This window comes from Mastacembelus armatus, chromosome 10 (assembly GCF_900324485.2).
Source record: "Mastacembelus armatus chromosome 10, fMasArm1.2, whole genome shotgun sequence".
In the NCBI taxonomy this organism is placed as follows: Eukaryota; Metazoa; Chordata; class Actinopteri; order Synbranchiformes; family Mastacembelidae; genus Mastacembelus; species Mastacembelus armatus.
Window position 1 is genome coordinate 18,532,049 of NC_046642.1, and position 19,622 is coordinate 18,551,670.

General features: G+C 41.2%; 3 protein-coding genes across 3 annotated transcripts in view; 1 reads left to right on the plus strand and 2 right to left on the minus strand.

The window, feature by feature from the left end:
• The window catches only part of tenm1 (teneurin transmembrane protein 1), a 152,345-nt gene extending 149,946 nt beyond the window's left edge, over positions 1-2,399 (plus strand). The window contains exon 38 of the mRNA XM_026330036.1: positions 828-2,399. Within this exon, the coding sequence (XP_026185821.1) occupies positions 828-1,583 (756 nt within the window). The 3' untranslated portion in view covers positions 1,584-2,399. The remainder of the gene's footprint in view (positions 1-827) is intronic.
• A 165-nt stretch (positions 2,400-2,564) lies between these two features.
• On the minus strand, positions 2,565-6,473 carry sh2d1aa (SH2 domain containing 1A duplicate a). Its single transcript, XM_026330037.2, has 3 exons — positions 6,005-6,473; positions 5,625-5,688; positions 2,565-4,139 (listed from the first exon to the last, which is right to left on the minus strand). The coding sequence occupies exons 1-3, from the start codon at positions 6,139-6,141 to the stop codon at positions 3,867-3,869; spliced, it is 474 nt and encodes a 157-aa protein (XP_026185822.1). The 5' UTR covers positions 6,142-6,473; the 3' UTR covers positions 2,565-3,866.
• A 2,423-nt stretch (positions 6,474-8,896) lies between these two features.
• Positions 8,897-12,107, minus strand: LOC113144923 (type-2 angiotensin II receptor-like). Its single transcript, XM_026331238.1, has 2 exons — positions 11,832-12,107; positions 8,897-11,261 (listed from the first exon to the last, which is right to left on the minus strand). Exon 2 carries the CDS (start codon positions 11,197-11,199, stop codon positions 9,928-9,930), a length of 1,272 nt encoding a protein of 423 aa, XP_026187023.1. The 5' UTR covers positions 11,200-11,261; positions 11,832-12,107; the 3' UTR covers positions 8,897-9,927.
• Positions 12,108-19,622: the final 7,515 nt, after the last annotated feature.

A 19,622-nucleotide genomic window follows, 5' to 3' on the forward strand; every position in this document is an offset into this window, starting at 1 on the left:
ATAACAATACTGATTAAATAAGATTTTAGCAATTAGCAGGATATTACTAATTTTTAGTTATTGGTTTATGTATTTTCTACATTTTTACTAATAGCACATTTATTCACATTTATTTCTATATTTAAGGTCAAACAAATTGAGATCAAGTCAATAATATGAATGTTTTCCATGAGTATGAGTGCTGAAAGACAACTAACCAAGTAATCAGAAGGCGTCAAGTCAATTTTGAAAAATAAAACAAATGATTCACATTTTGTAGCAGGCAGAGATATTTTCTACCACAGACTTTTTGACATAATGAATTATGGCTGTATTTCTCCTTTGGTTTGGAAAAGCACAGGTTTTACTAATATTACAAATGGCTCTGTTCTGTCCCTTTAAGTGAAGTGACCAGCATGAACCGTACCAGGACCCTGAACCTGAAGCAGCTAAATGGAATTTACCCAAAATTAGTTTCATTATTTACACCTGTGCTTTCTGTACGTGCCAGGATGTCTGCTGACAACAAAGTACGTTGTGCATGAGTCCAGGAAGTTGTCGAAACACACAAATTGAACAGAGCTACCATTAAATGTACTGTTATTTCATTTCATCCACCAAGGGGTTAAAACAAACACCCACCATAAACCAATCCTTCCTGCTCATTGCTACTCCTCCTGTTTTCTTGGTAGGAGCTACACATGCCTGGTTGAGCCAAACCTGTAGAAAAGGCAGCCTCCAATCCAAAGACAGCCTCTCTGCTTACATTATCTAAGTTCATTCAAGTTGTATACCATCAACCTCATGCCAGTGATATGTTTTGTTAACAGATTTTACTTTTTCCCCAGGTGGTTTTGGGTATACAGTGTGAGCTGCGGAGACAGCTGAGGAGTTTCATCTCTCTGGACAGACTACCTCTAGTCTCAGAGCCTGTCGGCTCAACTTGCCGTCGACCAACCCGGCCTCCGCCATTTGGCTCCAGACCTTCTCTCCTTGGCCCCAGTATCCGATTTGCTGTGTCCCATGGCCGAGTCAGCGCTGAAGTCATCGGCGTGGCCAGTGAGGACAGCAGGCGCGTAGCAGCCATTTTGAACGGTGCGGTTCACCTCAGTGGTCTAAGCTTCACTGTGAATGGCTGCGACAGCCACCACTTCCTCCAGTCCCGGCCAATTGAGGAAGACCTCGCCCTTGGTTTAGGAGTCGGGGGTCGTGTCCTGGAGAATGGTGTGAATGTGAGCGTGTCTCAGATGAGTGCTATGGTGAACGGCAGGACTCGACGATTCGCCGATATCACTCTTCAGCAGGGGGCGCTGTGCCTGTGCGTGCGCTACGGCGGGAATGAGGAGGAGGAGATGGCTCGGGTAAGGGAGGAGGCGAGGAAGAGAGCAGTGGAGGGGGCATGGGAGAAGGAGAGGAAGAGGGTGGATTTAGGTGATGTAGGTAGCAGGGCATGGAGCGAGACGGAGAAGCAGCAGCTGCTGTCCGGAGGCCGCGTTCAGGGTTATGACGGCTACTACTCCCTGCCTATAGAGCAGCAGCCGGAGCTGTCCGACTGCCCCTCCAACATCCACTTTATGACACTGAGCGAGGTGGGGGGCAGGTAACAGAGACACTTGAGAAACCCCCCACCCCACCAAAGACTGCCTGTTTCTACTCTACTCTGATTTGTTCTACTGTTTCTATACTGTATTGAAAAAAAGAAGACGACGACATAGAAGAACAAGAAGAGAGACTGGGGGAAAACATGATTTCCAAATGCCTTTAATTGTGACAAAATGATGGTATTTTATTATTATCGTCCAGTTTCTCCAATTTCTAACAGTGGCACAAGCAGTGTGGTTTGGCTGTGGCTTTGCTTTTTGTATTCCGACTGACCGACTGACTCACTGACTGACTGATGGACTGACTGTCTGTCATTTGCTGTTTCAACACTGTTCATCATTTTGAACTCTTTGTTCAAACTCACTGAGCTGAACTGTATAGATGAAGACTTTAGGATTGCCAGTGAATAATCCTCTTCACGACTCAAATCAAGAGCTCTCCAGTTGCCATTTGAGTTCCTACATGGTTTACCTCGGATATACTATCGTTTACATATTGTGTAAGAGAGGCCTTGTCGACTCTGACACTCCCCTTTAGAGAAGGGAACCTCCCGTGGTTCTCTGCCTCTGGTGTGCTCCAACCGTAGTTTGTATGAGTGTGTAAACTAAAATCAAGAATGTACATAGCCAGTGCTTTCACACTGAAAAAAGTGCTCAACTGGAAATTCTGTTGTTCATAAGTAAGTGTCAGTATTGTTAATCAATAGAAAAACAGTTACATTTTTGCAAAGAATTATACATGGCTATAGTAAATATTCTCGCTGAAAAATCTGACTTTATTGGGTTACAAAGCTGATTAAAGTTATTATGTGTGAATTACCAGCTTGCTTTTTTGGATTTTATAGGCATTGTTTCTTATTATTTCTCTCTCTCTCACACACACACACACACACACACACATCTCAATCTCTGCGCCTTCCCTCCACATATTTGTTGTGCGTTCTTTGTTCTTATTTCTGGGGGTTTGTAACTTTCAAATCTGTGCTCTCATTATCACCCATCATTATGGCTGCAACTGAGATATGCATGAGGAACCTGTTTCTGTTATAGAAGAGAAGGGGAGAAAGAGAAAAAGAACAGGGGGTGGGTTGTGGGGGGCGCACAGAGGAAGGGAAGAAGAAATGTGACAGCTGAGGCTCAGCGAGTGGGTGGTGAGTGCAGAAGGGGCAGGACCTGGAGTTGGCTGTGCTGTTCGCTACAGCTTGTCTTCTCTCATTAGGAAATGCCAATCAGACTGCATGTGAACCACTTCCAAGCTTCTCCCCACCAAAAAAAAAGTTAAAAAAGAAAGTGAAGAAGTTTGTTTTTTCTTTTTTTTTTTTAATCAAGCTACCACTAATCCACCTCCCCATCCGTCTGCCTATCCCCCGCTCGCCTCCCTCCCACCGTCACACCACCATCTGCCCACCATTAATTGTTTGTGTTTCTCTCCTGGGCTGTGGATGACAGAGCCGCAGAATGCATATGTTCTGACTGCGAGCAGGTGATATACCTTTTCCCGACTAGCACTATGCACCTTCCCTTCTAAACCATATGCTTTGCTAGATACTGTCCAACCTCATCTCGGTGGTGAAAAGATGGAGGGTCCGGTTGCTAGGAGACGGCTGCATTGAAGTATTGTCTGCACTGAATGGATGCTCTCTCTCTCTCTCTCTCTCACTCGCTCTCCCTCTCTCTCTCTCCCTCTCTCTCTCTCTAACTTTTCCTTTTTCTCTTTCTCACTCCCTCATTTTTTTTCCTGACGAGCCAGTAATGTCAATCAGATGAATGACAGATTTCTCCCCCACCCTCTCTAGCAGTGAGCACTCTCTTCACTGAAATCACTACTTCAATATGTCAAATTGAATTTTCACTCTACATTATGTGTCAGACTGAGGCTCGGGTGTGTATGGCTGTGTATATGTGACCGCATTTAAAAGAGCTTATTCCAACCCATATCATTTATTTTCTTTTGCTGTTCACAACTGAATTGCATTAAGAAAACAGCACAATATTTGTTGTCATCTCATGTATGCAGTAATGGATATTAATGTTGGAGCAGTTGAATATTTTACATCACATCCCTTAAAGTTCTGGGGCACTTTCTCTGCCACATATGCAGAAGGAAAGAGATAATGGAAAGATGAGCCACCACAACAGCCTACATGATTTGCATGTAACAAAGAGGAGCTGGTTAGACGTATAAAACAAATGACATTAGCTTGCACACAGCATACAAAATGCAGAAGTAGCTGTGATATGAAAAAAGAAGTATTTTTGTTTATAATTAGAGCTAAGGCTTTGCCTTTAACCAAAAGCTTGTCGCACCTCCTTCTTGTTCCTGTTTTTCTGTCCCTCAACAGCATGCAGCTGCTGCTGCTGCAGGAGGTAAGCGTTAGGGCTGCTATGTGGCGGTGACAGGCTATTACTGGGCATCTGTTCCTCTGTGTATGTTTGTGCCCGTCTCTGAGCGGTGACAGGGTAGAGCAGAGGCATGGCAATACCTTGTCCTGGCTTCTGGAAAGCAGCTATCAAGTTCTTGATTTTCCGGAAATATCGTTTCTGCACACCAGGAGTGGTCTGAAACACAAGAAGAAGAAAAAAAGGCTGAGGAGAAGTCAACATCTTCACATCAAACCCCATGGGGGAAATGAAGAGGATGGGATAGAGCCAGTTTGAAATGAGCTCTCACAGATTCACCCTGTAAAAGACATAAGGTACAATAAAAGTAGAGAACAGAAACTCGGTACATTGTGCAAAGTGATGGGATGGGAATCAAGCCAGTTATATATATTTTTTTATACATCTGGTCCACTGATCCACACTGAGATTGTGTTTAAGGGAATAACCGGACATGTATCAATACATCAGATAACTGTAGACCCACATAGAAAATGGACTAAAGGGGTTTAACAGCTAAATTCGGAAAATTCAAGATGCACTTGTCTCTCAACACGTTCACTCCCCATGGGCATTTTCTTAAACTGTATTGTTAGTCAACAGAAAACATTTATTTTAGGATTTATGTGTGATAATAAGAGTCCCATTATCTTTACAGCTTTACTAGTGACTGAATACACTGAAATAACACCCAGATATATTTTTTAGAAATGATCTGTGGCTTGTGCAAAATAAAAATAAAATATATTATTTAGATTAAGCAAAGATATGTGTCTGGTCTAACAGTCAAGGATCTTTCAGGGACTTGCATTATACATGAATAATAACATGAATTTTCCACTTTCCTATAGTTGTGAGCAAACTAAATATTTAAACCATTAAAAATATTTAAAAAAGCATTATGTGTTTACACTCTCTATCAATCATGCTATAAGAAATGGTGAAAATCTTGTTCTTTGAATGCATTTTTAAATCATTTAATCAAAGGTGGTGAGTACTTTCCACAGCAACGCACTTTGGATGTTTTTTGTCTCCGGCCACAAGCACCACAAGTAGTACCCAAGAATATTTCATTAAAGTGACTGATATTGTGCATGAATAATGAAGAGTGGTATTGAGCTTGTTATGAAATGTGTGTAATTCAAGTCTTCTCCATATCTGTTCACTTGATGCTGTCAGTAAAAATGTATGAGGGTGAAATGTAGTTACAACAGCATGTAGCTTAGTTGTCAGAGAGAGACATAGCTTCAGATGTCTCTATACGTTCACATCTCTGGGTGTTTGCCAAACCTCAGTGCTCAATTACATATCCCATCAGAAATGCTGTCAAATGCAATTCTACGTTTCCCATCTCTGGAGTATATGCTGACACTGTGGGGTCTTAAATTCGAGGTGGGGTTGGATGAGGGGGCTATCTTAGAGTTTGTTATTGCTAAAGGAAAAGAAATGCACCCAGTTCTTTGTGCTTTCACTGCTAAAAAAAAAAAAATGTTCACTTCAAATTTACAGCTTCCTCAATTAGGCTGGCATCAAAACAACCTCTAGAACTAATAAACACCAACCAAAGCAGTGGATGAGCAGCTGCTCCACTCATTCTGTAACGTTTTTGGGAAGTGAAAAGAGTCAGTGCTGAATAAAAGCAAAGAAAAAGATAAAATGTCTCACTTCTGCTGCCCATGAGCCTGCGTCATCCTTGTGGAGTCTGTACGTGTAGACGTATCCATTGTGCCTGCACACATATAAATAGAGATCCAGACACATAGAGACACCTTTGACCCTGAGTTCATCTTTCAGTATAATGAAATAAGTATTTGTCCCTGTCTTTATTGCTCCTATGGGACTTATTTCATGCTTAAAACCGGTATCAGTGTCACATAATAGTTAGTTTATGCCTTTGTTGTTTTTACTCTTAAATGTGAAGAGATCAATAATCTCGATTATAGCAAAAAACAGGATTATGTGTTGATGTGATTATTCATGTTCCAGCAATGGCCTAAGAAAATCAGAACAGAGAGCGATAATGGATGATCTCTGTTCATACTCACAGCACACAGAGGCAGAAGACGCCAGGCACAGAGTCACTGTTGCGGATGAGGTAGCATCCATCCCGGCCGTCCTGGGCCAGCCGCCTCTCCCCTTCTTCCTTGCCAATTGGTCCGTGGTAGACAGTCAGGTTTTCCATCTTGGTTCCTCTCCAGATCTGCTTACTCTTTCTTCTTCAAAGAAGCAATGCTACTCTTTCACTCTGGTCTTTAACTGTTCACTGCTGTCTTTTGGTCTTCAAGGTATATGCTCTACACTAGGAACATGAGTAAGGCAGCTTTCCAGCCTCTCATATGATATTTGCTTCTTGCTGTTTCAGATGCCTGTTAGGGAGGCTGAACTTAGATGAGAAAGCTATCTGAATTTTCACTTTCTTACCCAGAAGGATAGCAGCTCTCTCTAACCTCTAACCTTTATGACTTGATATTCTTTCTCTCCGTCTATAAGACGCATGTGCGCAACTAAAATGTGGGTTTGCGTATCTCTCAGGAAATGATTGTATTTTTCAACAGGAAATAACTTCAAAGATTCTAACTGATCTTTCCACAACATAGAAAGCACTAGAGAGAGATAAAAAAGCAATACCATCCTTTTCAGACCTGAAAATGTACATAATCCTTGTAGAGACCTACACTGTTTTTAGCCTAATTATCTAGAGATCCCACATTGTTTTCTTATTAATAAAAGCGTGTTGATACTTTCTGTTTCTACTAAACTTTAAATGAATAATTTTGTGCTAAATTTTGTGCTGGAACAAGTACTTAGATTGTGTCAGTACAAAAGTGTAAAATACTTTATTACCTGTATTTAAGAAGTATAAAATGAAAATGCACTTAATTATTGAAGAGTAAAAATAATAATAATAATAATTCCACAGGAAAACTTCTCCTGTTACTTATATATTATAATGTATGATATTACAAGATTGTTACTGATGCGTGAGCAGTATTTTATTCTTGTAATTTGATGGAATTAATTTATATACAGCTGGGTTTAGTGTGAAAATTTGTATGACATTTTTCTGATCTTTGTATTCAGGAATGTTGGATAATTTTACCTATTTGGCCCATAAAGACATGTTTTGTTAATATATCATTATAAATATGAACTAACAATTGCTTGGTATATTGTTTTAACAAATGTTATTTTATGCTTAGCATTTGTTTTGTGATCATAATCTACAAAGAAACAAGAAAATGTAGTCTAATAAAAAGTCCAATGTCTTCCAGATGTAGTGACATTTAGTGGGGGCAAAATAATAAAGCAGCATAAAATACTCAAATCACGTACAAATACTGCATTCAAGTAAAGTGTACTACAAATGTTATATTCCACCACTGGCAAAATTAGATGCAATCTTTTGATTCCTTTACATAAACTTGTAATTAAACACCTAAAGAAAACATACTGATTAATACTGTAGCTAGCTCAGACTGTTAAAATGCAATATGTTAAATTAAAATTCTGTGTCAGAGAAAGACATGTTATTGCCTCTTGTTTATATATACTTTCTGGCCTCAGCACAAGTATGATACGTATTCTCAGTCACATGTCTGTGGTCTATCTTCATTTAAATGTGTGTCAGGGACACTCACACCTTGCTCTATAAAAAAGTGAGGCATCAGCTTACAAAGCTGAATGGATGAACATACTGTGAAGCAGCAACAAATTCATCGCGCAATCTGTCCTGTCTGTCAACAAATTTTGTTGTGTCAAATTAAAGATCTGGTAATTCAAATATTGAATGTTTGCTGCAGTGCATGCCACACACATTTTACCAGGCTGATAACGCAGCATCTGGTGTTTTTAGAAAATCTGTCCTGTTAAAATGTCTATTATTCAGGGTTTTGATCCTCTTCATTCACTCCATGATCGTGCCTACATGGCAGCCCTTCAGACCATCAAGTGCTACTCTCAAAGAGCCTTCAGAATGACAAACCATTTAACTCTACTGTTCAGTGTATTCCTTGAGCTTGTGGCTCTTTAATGCAGCATTTGTTGAGGATGTCTGTTTTTTATACAGTCTGAACTGTAGGCTACATGAGTCATCAGTCTTTGTCAGTCTCAACTCAAAAAAGATCATGAGCAGTGGGACTAAGGGGCTCTGCCTGGGTAAGCAGCCAGTGGCATCTTATTCACTGCTTCTATAGCACTTTAGCACCATCCAGTGGCTCAATGTGAAATACTGGAGAGGAATGATCCACTGCAAAAAGCTGGGAAGCATTTTAGGAAATTTTCTTCCATTTTGGTTGATATATTAATATGCAAAAACATTCGGACTGTCTTTGTCATATGATTAAAATAGAAAATGCTAAGCATTTAGATATGGACGAAAATATTTCTAGTATTATCCACTCGATGTTCTTGTGTATAATAATCTCAAACCTTCACAAATGCAAAAAAAACAAAAAAAAAAACAACATTATTACAGCATACACCATTGACTCTCAGCCCACAGACACAGGTCAGGGTCAATACAGAATGCAGCAGATCTATACTGGACACAAATAGCAGAAAGAGATACATCATTGATTATCTGGCAGCTCCCTCAACCAACACAAGTGGCCTGACTGGAATGCATTATAAGGATATTAGTATGACATTATGATGTCTGGCCTTGATATGTAAGGAATCCATGTAAGGCATTGTGGGACAGGGGTGGTGTGTTGTTGAATGTCCATCTGCCAGCAGGCCGACAGTAATCCCAGTAATCACATTCCCAGGTGGGGGAAGATTTCGTCACAGCTGTTGGAGGGCAAGATTGCAAAAGGAACATAAAATTGTAAATGCAATGGGTTTCACAAAAGCTGTGCATCTGTGGGAATGGAAAAAATTGGAAATGTTCAATCTTAGTTGCGAGGATTATATCAAACAAGGAAATAGCATTTAAGAAGTAGTATTTGTTGACTTTATTTCTTATTCAAACAAATGCAGTCATTTTTATTTCTGAAACTGTCTTTAAAGAGCAATTTAAAAAGAGTCGCACACATAATATCTTTGTCAAGAAAAAGTAGCACTGATACAACTGCTTAATAACTACCCTAAATAACGCAGCTTTATCTCACCTTTAGCCTGTTGTGCCCTACAAAGCCAAAAAGAAATAATTTCATCAAAATGTTTGCCAAGAGCAGAAAATCATATCTTGATATTTGTTTTGTCATATAAAATAGTATTATACTGTAGAATTTAATCATTTTTGAAAAGACAACATGGGTTAGCATAACTATAAAACAAAGCTAAAAAGTGCAGTGAAGCTCAGGCTTGCCGGTGAGTGGTGCAGCAAGTCTACAGTAACATAAAGCTTACCAACTTTCTACCTATTATAAACTGCTAATTAGCTTAGCAACTGTTACTTTAGCTTAGCATATTAGCTGCTATCTCCTTGCATATTTGAAGGATCATTCTCACAATTTAAAAAAATACAAAATACAAAACCTGATGAGTATAGGTCTAATATTTCCTGTCTTTTAGCTCAGTTTTAGTCTCTACCAACTCTTGTTTTTAGCTGTCAAATGCTAAACTATGTTTGCCAACTAGGTTTTAATTGTTTGTTAGCTGTGCGCTGAGAAGACAGTTTTCCTGGGGTTTTTACAGCCGTCAACACTACAAATGGCACTTTTGACATGGTCACATGGGGTTCACATTTTCATGAAGCTACTATAGCTGCTTTAAAACTGCCCAGAGCTGATAGTAAAATCATCTGCCTAGAAACATCACTGAATGTACAGAGTCTGGCAAACCAGTCCAAGCTTTGTTCTCTACTTCATATTTTATTTAGTTACTGAAGGGCAGTACTGAGACCTGCTGGAATTTGACTACAATAACAGTGCTGTCTCACATGCCCATGCTCACTGGAGTTCAGCAGAGTTCAGTCTCTAGGTTGTGAAGTCATTGTAGGGAAGGAAAAGTCCTCTCTGGGAGATGGCTAGGCAGGTCCAGAGGGCTCCACTAGCGCCAGGTCTTTCAGGTCACTGAGTTTTCGGGAGAAGGAACTCAGTCTAGTGCTGAAGGAGCCCCTCTTCTGGTTGTGATTTTCCCCACGGGTCTTTAAACAAGTGCAGAGGTCCTTCCAGATGCCCCCGAGACGGCCCCGGAAATGGTTTCCAATGAAGCAATAGAGCACAGGGTTGATGGCCGAGTTAGAGAAGCCCAAGCAGAGGGTGAGGGGGGTAAGGTTGTGAATAGTCCAGTTTATCCAACAGCTGTCCAACCAGGCTTCACTCTTTAGCACATCCAAGAAGGTCACACAGTGAAAGGGGAACCAGCAGAGGAAGAAGGCCAGGACCACAGCGGCTACTGTCCATAACACCCGCTCCACCCCCCTGCCCTCCACGGCTCTGCCTCCACTGAAACTGGGGTTTACACTTGGAGTGGGGGGCCTCTCTGGTTTACTGCAGCTCTCATGGGACTCCAGTAATTTAAAAGAGGACATGTTAGAAGGCTGTGATGTACTGTGATGCATTATTACCAGCCCTGTATCAGTCAACAGATGTCTACCAATGGCACAATAGCAACAAGAGATCACAAGCAGTGGCAGGAGGAAGGCCAGAACCATCTTCATCCATGCCAGGATAAGATACCATGTTTTATTAGGAAAGGAAATCACACAAGCCTCTACGCCAAGTCCCTCCATATAGTGTGTGTTCCTCAGAACCAAGGTGGGGGCTGAGCAAACACATGCCAGAACCCACACCAGGACACACGTGAGTGTGGCCAGTTTGGGATCTCGTGCACTCTGGGAGCGAAGCGGATGCACAAGGGCCAGGTAGCGGTCTATGCTCATGCATGTGATGAAGAAAATAGATGCATAGAGGTTCAGGTTGTGAAGAGCTCCGCAGATTTTGCAGGCAACCAAGCCAAAGGGCCAGCTGTAGCCCCGGGAGTAGTATATAGCCCACAGCGGGAGAGAGAGCAGAAACAGCAGGTCAGAAACACACAGGTTCAGCATGAAAGTGTTAGCTACAGTTTTCCTTGAGGCACTGGCATGGGCCAACACGCACACTGCTAGGGCGTTGGCTACCGTTCCTAGCACACAGATGACACTGTAGATGGTGGGGATGACTGTGGTCACTGGCAAAGGAGCCCAGTCTGTGCAGGGGTTAGCAGAGGGGGCCACTGAGGTGTTCACATAGATCTCTGTCATTAAATAGGGGGAGGAGGTGTAGTTGAAGAGGGAGAGGTCATTTGGCATTGGCATTATGGAATTGGATGTCCCTGTGAGTTACACAAACTTTCACACTTCTCTCCTTTTTGGGTCAGCTGGAAAATAAAGAGAGCATTTAAAATTCAGCTACAAAACCTTTTATGGAAGAATAAAAAATTCCACTAATCTTTAGTTGGCTCAAGTGTTCATTAGCTGTCCTACGTGATAACCACAGCAATAATAGATCACAGCATTCTAGAAGTTGTGCAGTACTGGAGGAAATATGGAGGTGTTGTAATTATTTAGGTGCTCATCGAATTCAATATCTATTTTTGTATTAATGACTGAAAGAAGTTTTTAAAACATTTATAATTTTGACGAAAAAATGCCCACTTCATTTTAGGTTGAATAGTTTTAGATTAATCTTAAAAGTGACTGAAACTGTTCCTCCAATGCTCCAGTGCTCCAGAGTAATGGATTATTAATAACAGAAAACAGCAAATAGAATTTTAAACAGGCAATCAGTATCTTCCAATAACTTTTCCTAATACAAAAATAGCTGGTATTAACAGCAGGAAAGCTGAACTTATGGTAGGAAAGCCAAATCAAATTGAACTTGATAATCACGAAGTCAAATCAAACACATTATAGAATTTGTACCTATTTATTTAAAAATTGAATTTTACCTGGAGTGACTGAATGTCCAGTAAGGAGGTTTTCAAGGCTTCTTTTCGGTAAAGTCCATGTCTTTACAACTGATCCTTAGCCTTCCTAAAAGAGATCTGCACTGCTGAATTCCCCAGACCATATCATGCCTTTGTGGTTTGTGTGAGGAGAAGACAGACTAGAGGCTCTGAGAAACCAGATGAGGTTGGAGGGACTTATAGCCCCCAAGAGCCTCATGGTGATTGCACAACAGAAGTTGCTCCACGTCACACCTTCATCATTACAAAGGGGCTGGACTTACCTGGACACAAGCCAGCCTGCACATAGAGAAAGAGAAAAAGAGAAACTTCATCTGTTTTTCATTCTACTCCCGCTTTTTTCCTTCCTCCCTCTACCAAAAAATGCTGAAACTAGGAAAATCAATCAAGATGTGTGTTACTGTAACTGTGTACAGTGTCTCCGGTGACTGCAGACATACTATCAAACGTCTTACCTGACCATAACGATAAAGACACTAGTGGGTTTGAGGTGTCAAAGGTGGAATTGTTCCTGGGGGGACCTGAAGAACGGAGGCTGCATGTTAACTAGCAGAGCCTCACACTTTTAGTCCTATTCGTTCTGCCAGTGGTCAGATAAGCCATGGGAAATATTTACTCTGTCTCAGCGGAAGTCAAGGCAGCCACTGTGGGGGGGGGGGCATACTGTGGAAGATGAATGAGGAGGAGGACAAGCAGATACTGCAGGGAGTGAACGAGAAGATGAGAAGGAATGAAGGAGAGAAGAGGAGGGAAGGAAGGAGAGAAAGCGGAGATTCCCTCCAGTGGGTTTTCATTAAAACCTCTGATGAAAGTTAATGAGGGATGCGTGCAAAGCGCTGAGACTGATTACATCACGGCTCCTTTGATCAAGTGTGTGAGCATCCATCTATCCTTACGCGTGCACGTGCATGTGCGTGTGAACATCTATGCTTCAATGCTCTCTGCAACTGTATGTACTTCATCTCAGCCTGGCAGGCGTGCATCAATGCAACTGCTTGCCTCTGTTTACTGTACATGTGTGTTCTGACGTGTGTGTACAATCTGTTCCACTGAGTATCTGTCAGAACGTGACATGTTGTACTAGCCGTGGGAAAGCTGATGGTGAGGATGATGGATGAAGGCGAGACAAAACAGCAGATTTTGTAGGCCCCAAATGAAGTCTGTTGTTCCCCACATACAGGAAATTGGAAATGTTAAAATTGGGTAAAGTAATGCAGTGATAATTCAATTCATAATGCAGCGTTCTTCACTGGCATGCTGGGTATGCACAGTTGTTCTTAGACACACACACACACACATGCACACAGAGAAGGAAGCCAAGAGCCCTTACTCATGACATGCAACAACTAAAAACTGAAATTTATGGTGTCATGCTGGCCAACAGAAACAGACAAGCAGACAGAAAAATGTCTACCTCCCCACAGTTCCTATGTAATCCACTGACTGAAAATAATGCTGTACATTTCCTGAATTACTCTAATTAAATATAGTTGTAAGGTACCAATTTCTGCTACTTTGTGTCTTCAGTTCAAACAAAAAAAATTAAGAAAACGCTTAATCCTCACAGTGTAACATCAAGTCAGTTAAACTTCAGGGGTATCATTTTTGTCCATTTAGGAAGCACAAGTGAATCAGTTTCACCCGATTTGGTCGAATCCAACCATGTAGCTTCTCCCACTAAACACTGTGGACAGGGTTTTAGTTGGTAATGTGAATGAATCATCTGCCAAATTACTCGGCGACTCAGCAGATCAGTGACAAATGTCACGAAGCGAAAACTCGATAGAATATCTTCAGATTTATTTGACTCAACTAAAATGAACAAAAATCTAATGACAAATGTATTAAATTATAATTACAACCCCAATTGTGAAACTGTTGGGACGCTGTGTGTCTGCATAAGAACAGAATGCAATGATTAGCAAATTTAATAAAGCCATATTCTACCAACAATAGAACACAGGAAACATATCAAAAGTTTAAACTGAGAAAATGTATCATTTTAAGAAAAAAAATAAGGTGATTTTGAAATTGATGGCTGCAACACATCTCAAAAAAGTTGGGACAGAGGGAACAAAAAGCTGGAAAAGGAAGTGGTACTAACAAGAGCTGGGAAAACATCTTGCAACTAATTAGGTTAATTGGCAACAGGTTTCTTTCAGCTTACTCCCATTTGGGGTCGCCGCAGCAGATTAATTGATCCGCACTGTCGATTTGCATCTGTGTGAAAAAGGTTTTACGGCGGATGCTCTTCCTAATGCAACCTCATTGTCTGAGGTGTCTGTACCCCTGCCTTTCACTCAAAGAGAGCTGGGATAGGCTCCAGCAGATCCCTGAGTAAGCAGGTATAGCTAACGGATGGATGGGTGGACTAAATCTAAAATTGAATCAGGTGCCAAATTAACACTGGTGGCAAATAGGTAGTGTAATGTATGCCAATGAGACAATTCATGTGTAGTAACAACATAATCTCTTGTGGCCACGCATTAATGATGTGTGGGAGTGATTACAAACTGTAACATAATGTCTGAATTGAAACATTAGCAATAAAATCAGAAATGCATAATGTTGGTATTTTCCTGATGGACTTCTTTTTTTCTGTATGTTCCCAAAAGAGAGTTGAAAGACAGGCATGGACAGTAGCACTGAGGAGGAAGGACACAGGGCATGTGACTGCTCAGTTGTGACATAACTATACTGAAATGTTAAAAGGTTTCCAGTCCACCTTCACCAACTTAGGCAAAGTGTTTCTATATAGATGCAGCTCTAAGCCATTTCTTGGTTCTTTTCAGTTGTACACATCTGTAAGATTAATTCATCCCAGTGGGTATCTTTTAAAACAGCTGTGACATCAGTTGTAGATTCAGTGTTATCATTACTTTGTTTATTTTAAATGTGGACAGACCTCCTGCCTTCATACTCATACATGCATTAGGAAGCGCAAAATTACCTGTCCAACATGGCAGCTCCCAGTGACATATCGCTGCAATGGACAGTGTCATCTAAAGGTATACAGCGGGTACCTTTAAGTATTGACCACGTCACCATCAGTAAATATTTCTAAAGATGCTATTGACATGAAAAGTTCACCAGATGTTGGTAACAATCCATGCAATCCACACATGCAAAGAAATCAAACTATAGATGTCCATAAATTCAGTTATGTGTAATAATGTGAAATGACAGGGAAAAAGTATTGAACACGCTTACTGAAATGTATTTAATATGTCATACAAAAGCCTTTGTTGGTAATGACAGCTTCAAGATGCCTCCTGTATGGAGAGGCTAGTCGCACGCATTGCTCCGGTCTAATTTTGGCCCATTCTTCAACACAAGCAGTCTTCAAATCTTGAAGGTTCTGTGGACCTCTTCTATGAACTCTGGTCTTCAGTTCTTTCCATAGATTTTCCAATTGGATTCAAGTCACATCAGGCTGGGATGCTGAGGTTAGAGCTGCCAGGAAGGAGGCCTAGAGGAAGACCAAAGAGGAGGTTCTTGGATGTAGTGAAGGAGGACATGAGGATAGTTGGTGTGAGTGAGGAGGATACAGAGGATAGGGTTAAATGGAGGCAGATGATTCGCTGTGGCGACCCCTGAAGGGAGCAGCCCAAAGGAAAAGAAGAACAGAATTTATGGACATCTATAGTTTGATTTCTTTGCATGTGTGGATTGCATGGATTGTTACCAACATATGGTGAACTTTTCATGTCAGTAGCACCTTTAGAAATATATTTACTGAGAAAAATGGTGATGTGTTCAATACTTATTTTACCCACAGTGGTAGTCAGTGGAAATCCAAGGGCCCACGACAACAAAACATACTTACAACACTATGTAGGGGGACCAGGTTTATATTGTTTCATGGGGATCCAAATCTCCAGTGGCACCCAAGGCCATTGTGTCTGCAGAGCTGTGAACGTGTTGCTAAATTATAGTCTTGTTAATGCAGGATATTTGTTTTTAGCACTTTTTAAAATTACTACTTCTGCCACTGCTACAATCTTCCTTGCAGTTGTTTTGTCTGTTTTGTTTTGCCATCCCTATTTGGCAACATTTGAAATGACAGTTGCACTTAATTATATTTACAGACAATCAGTTCAGTTGGCATGCAGTGCACCTGCACAATTAATAGCCTACATATTTCACTTTTTAAGCCGTTCATAGCTTATACAGCCATGTAGCATTAATTCTACTCCTAAATACTTTGTGTGCCTTTTGAGTTTTTAATGTCAGCAACAAATTGAGAGTCTCAGTGATTAACAGTTTGTGCATGTGTGGGAGTGTGTATCTGTGTGGGTTTGTCTGATGATCCAAACACAAGGATTTAGTTACGGGCAGTGTCTGTACAGCCAGTAGATAAGGAGAGCAATGTAGCAGAGAGCATCAAACCTCGGCTTACATCACAACACATCAGTCTTCCAGCAATTATTTTTTCAGTTTTTTTTTTTATGGATTAAAAACATGACATTTATTTATTTTGGCTAGAGTGTCGTTTTCTTTCCTCTGATCTGATAGCTATAATTAGAATATAGCAAATAGTTAACGGTGCTGATCAATAGCCTGCAAAGCTGCCAGGCAAAATTTTTTATTTTAATGAATAACACAGTGACTATAGGTGCTCATTATAGGTGCTCAGTTTCTGTAACTGTTGTACTTCTGAAAAAAATGAACTGCTGACATTTGATTTTATCTACTGCCACAGGAAACTGCAGCAAAAACAGACGCATATACTGTGTATACACAGTGACACACAAAAATACAGAGGAAGACGTGCAGAAGTAAACGTACAATATTTAGGAGCACCCTCAAATGGCTTGCATAACCGTTGTGTTTATATTTATTGCTGATAAATGTGTAATGTTTTTAGCTGATGGCAGAGGTCTCCGTTGCTAACTGGACCCTGGGAAGATAACCACCACAAACCATAACTTTCACAAAGTCCTCTGGAAAATCTGGTTGGGGGATGAAAGGTTAGAGGTCAGGGTTGTGAGCCCTGCTTCCTTTCTGATGCTCAGGCAAAAATCTGAGAGAGCTCTGGACTACATGACAGTGAGTCCAGTCTAGCATTAGTTCTGAGAACATTATCAGCTGCAGTTTGTGTGGGACAACATAAAAAAGGGGCCCTCATATGTGGAGGGGCACCTTGAGAGAGGTGAGATGAGGCTATACTGAGTCACATTGTGTTGGGAAGGGGGCACGGGGTGGACGGCTGTGAAAGCCCTAATGCTGGCCCCTCAGCTTATAGTGACAAGATACCTATCATTCATAACAGATTGTGTGAAGAAAGGATTGCATAAATTTCCAACATTCTCAGTCTCTCTGTACTCATTTTGGTTCATGTGGTTTTATTAGTGCTGTTGGTGGATAAAGATTCAAGGACATGGAGTTATTTCACAGAGTTGTTTCTTTTTTAGCAGTGTTTCTCTAAAAAGCAGCACGTTCACACCAGGCCACAAATCCCTTAACCCCTCGACTCAAACCAGCAGAAACCACAGCTCTGATGCCACAGGAAGCCTGGTTCCCATATGTGTGTTTTTCTCCATGTGTAACAGGAAGGAAGACGAAAAGCCATATTGACATTAAATTGATCTGACATCTCCTGTTCTTTTTTTCTCACACACTCAAATACACTCTCACACACACTGAGTCCCAAGGGTCATGACTCAACCTCATGCAGAGTTTATGAGGCGTAGGGAGCTCCGGTTCCTCTGAGGAGCAGTAAAAAGACTATAAAGATGGTAACAGATAGCCCAGATTTTCAATGCAACAGTGTGTTCACAGAAATAAGCAAAAACATGTGGGACATTTTGTATATATCATACAAAGGATCATACACACATTTTCACTCAAGCTGTGCAAGTTCAAGAGTCAGTTTCTAACTGGGTCCAACTTGGCTTAACTAAATGAGTAAATTACAATGCAATGTGTGACAAGTGTCACAGTGTGTTTACATTTATTAGGATTCATCCTCTAAATTTCATGGCAATCCATGCAATATTTTTTTTATTTTATTCAAATTTGCACAATAATATACGTTAAACCATGTGAAAAATGTATCTAGAGGTTGAGTCATGGCAACCGGGTTTCTAATTTTTAGGTTGAAACGTTTCACTACTCATCCATGTAGCTTCATCAGTCTAAGAGAAAGCTGGTATGAAATCTCTAATTTATCCTTCAGGTTGGTTTGATTCCACCCCTAGACCAAATAGGTGAACAAATAGGTGGATAATCATTAGGTGAACTCTGTAAACACCAATACCTGCTATGTGACTTCCATCACCCCCTGCAACACAAACTAGGAGTCATCAGGACTTTGTGCCACAGACCAAACAACATCCCTACCTCCATGGAGGCCAAGAGAAAGGACACACACTTGAAGCCAGCCCTCAAAGCCTGTGGCTGCCCTAAGTGGACCTTCAACAAGGCAACATCCACATCAGGCAGAAAAACAAGAGACACAGCTGAGACTCGAGATCCACAGAGGAAAAACCTGGTCATTCCCTATGTAGCAGGTGTTTCAGAGAGGCTTAAACAGATTTTTGGGAAACATCAGATACCAGTTCACTTCAAACCCACCAACACACTGAGTCAGAGACTGGTTCACCCTAAAAACCGGACACCAAAACAAAAGAGCAATGTAATATATGCTGATAATATATGCTGTCCAGTGTAAAGAAGAATGCTCAGAACTCTACATTGGAGAGGAGGATGGAGGATGGTCCAGCACAGGAGAAGCAGCTCCTCAGGACCACAGTCAGCTGTGCACCTCCATTTAAAAGAGACAGGACACTCATTTGAAGACAGTGTGGTACATATTTTAGACAGAGAAGATAGGTGGTTTGAGTGAGGGGTCAGAGAAGCTATATATGTTCAAGTGGAAAAACCCTCCCTGAACAGGGGTGGAGGGCTGCGACATAACGTATCTTCAATCTACCAGGCTGCCCTTTCATCTATTGCCAAGAAATTAAGGAATGCATCAAATGTCTTCCAGGGAGGACAGTCTGCAGCTAGATAGTGAATCAAAGGGGTCACATGAGTCTACCATTAGATCCTAACGACACCCACCTGAGCTCACTTCTTTTGTTTACCTCAGGCCAGGTGCGGAGTGAAACCAACTCAGGAGTGTGGGTCTAACAATGCTCACATTTAGATAGTTCACCTAATGAGCCTATTTGGCCTAGGGGTGGAGTGAAACCAACCTGAAGGATAACTTAAGAGTTGCCATGACTCAACCTCTAGATAACTTCACCTGGACGACTCAGAATCTCCTTCTCAGGAAGCCACCAGCCTATACAGTGGACTTACACTCCATCCATCTTCTATACCCGCTTTTTCCTGAAAGCCAGGGTCACAGGGATCTGCTGGAGCCTATCCCAGCTCTCTTTGGGTGGAAGGCAGGGGTACACCCTGGACAGGTCACCAGTCCATCACAGGGCCACATAGAGACAAACAACCTCACACACTCACACTCACTCCTATGGGCAATTTAGAGTCACCAATCAACCTGACATACATGTTTTTGGACTGTGGGAGGAAACCAGAGTACCTGGAGAAAACCCACACAAGCACAGGGAGAACATGCAAACTCCACACAGAAAGGCCGGGTGGCGAACCCACAACCTTCTTGCTGTGAGGCAACAGTGCTAACCACTCAGCCACCATGCTGCCCGGACTTACACTCAACTAATGTAAAATCAATAAAACAAATTATCAATGAAAAAGAACAGAATCAGAACAAGTTCACAAATGCAACAATAAAACTTATCAAGAATT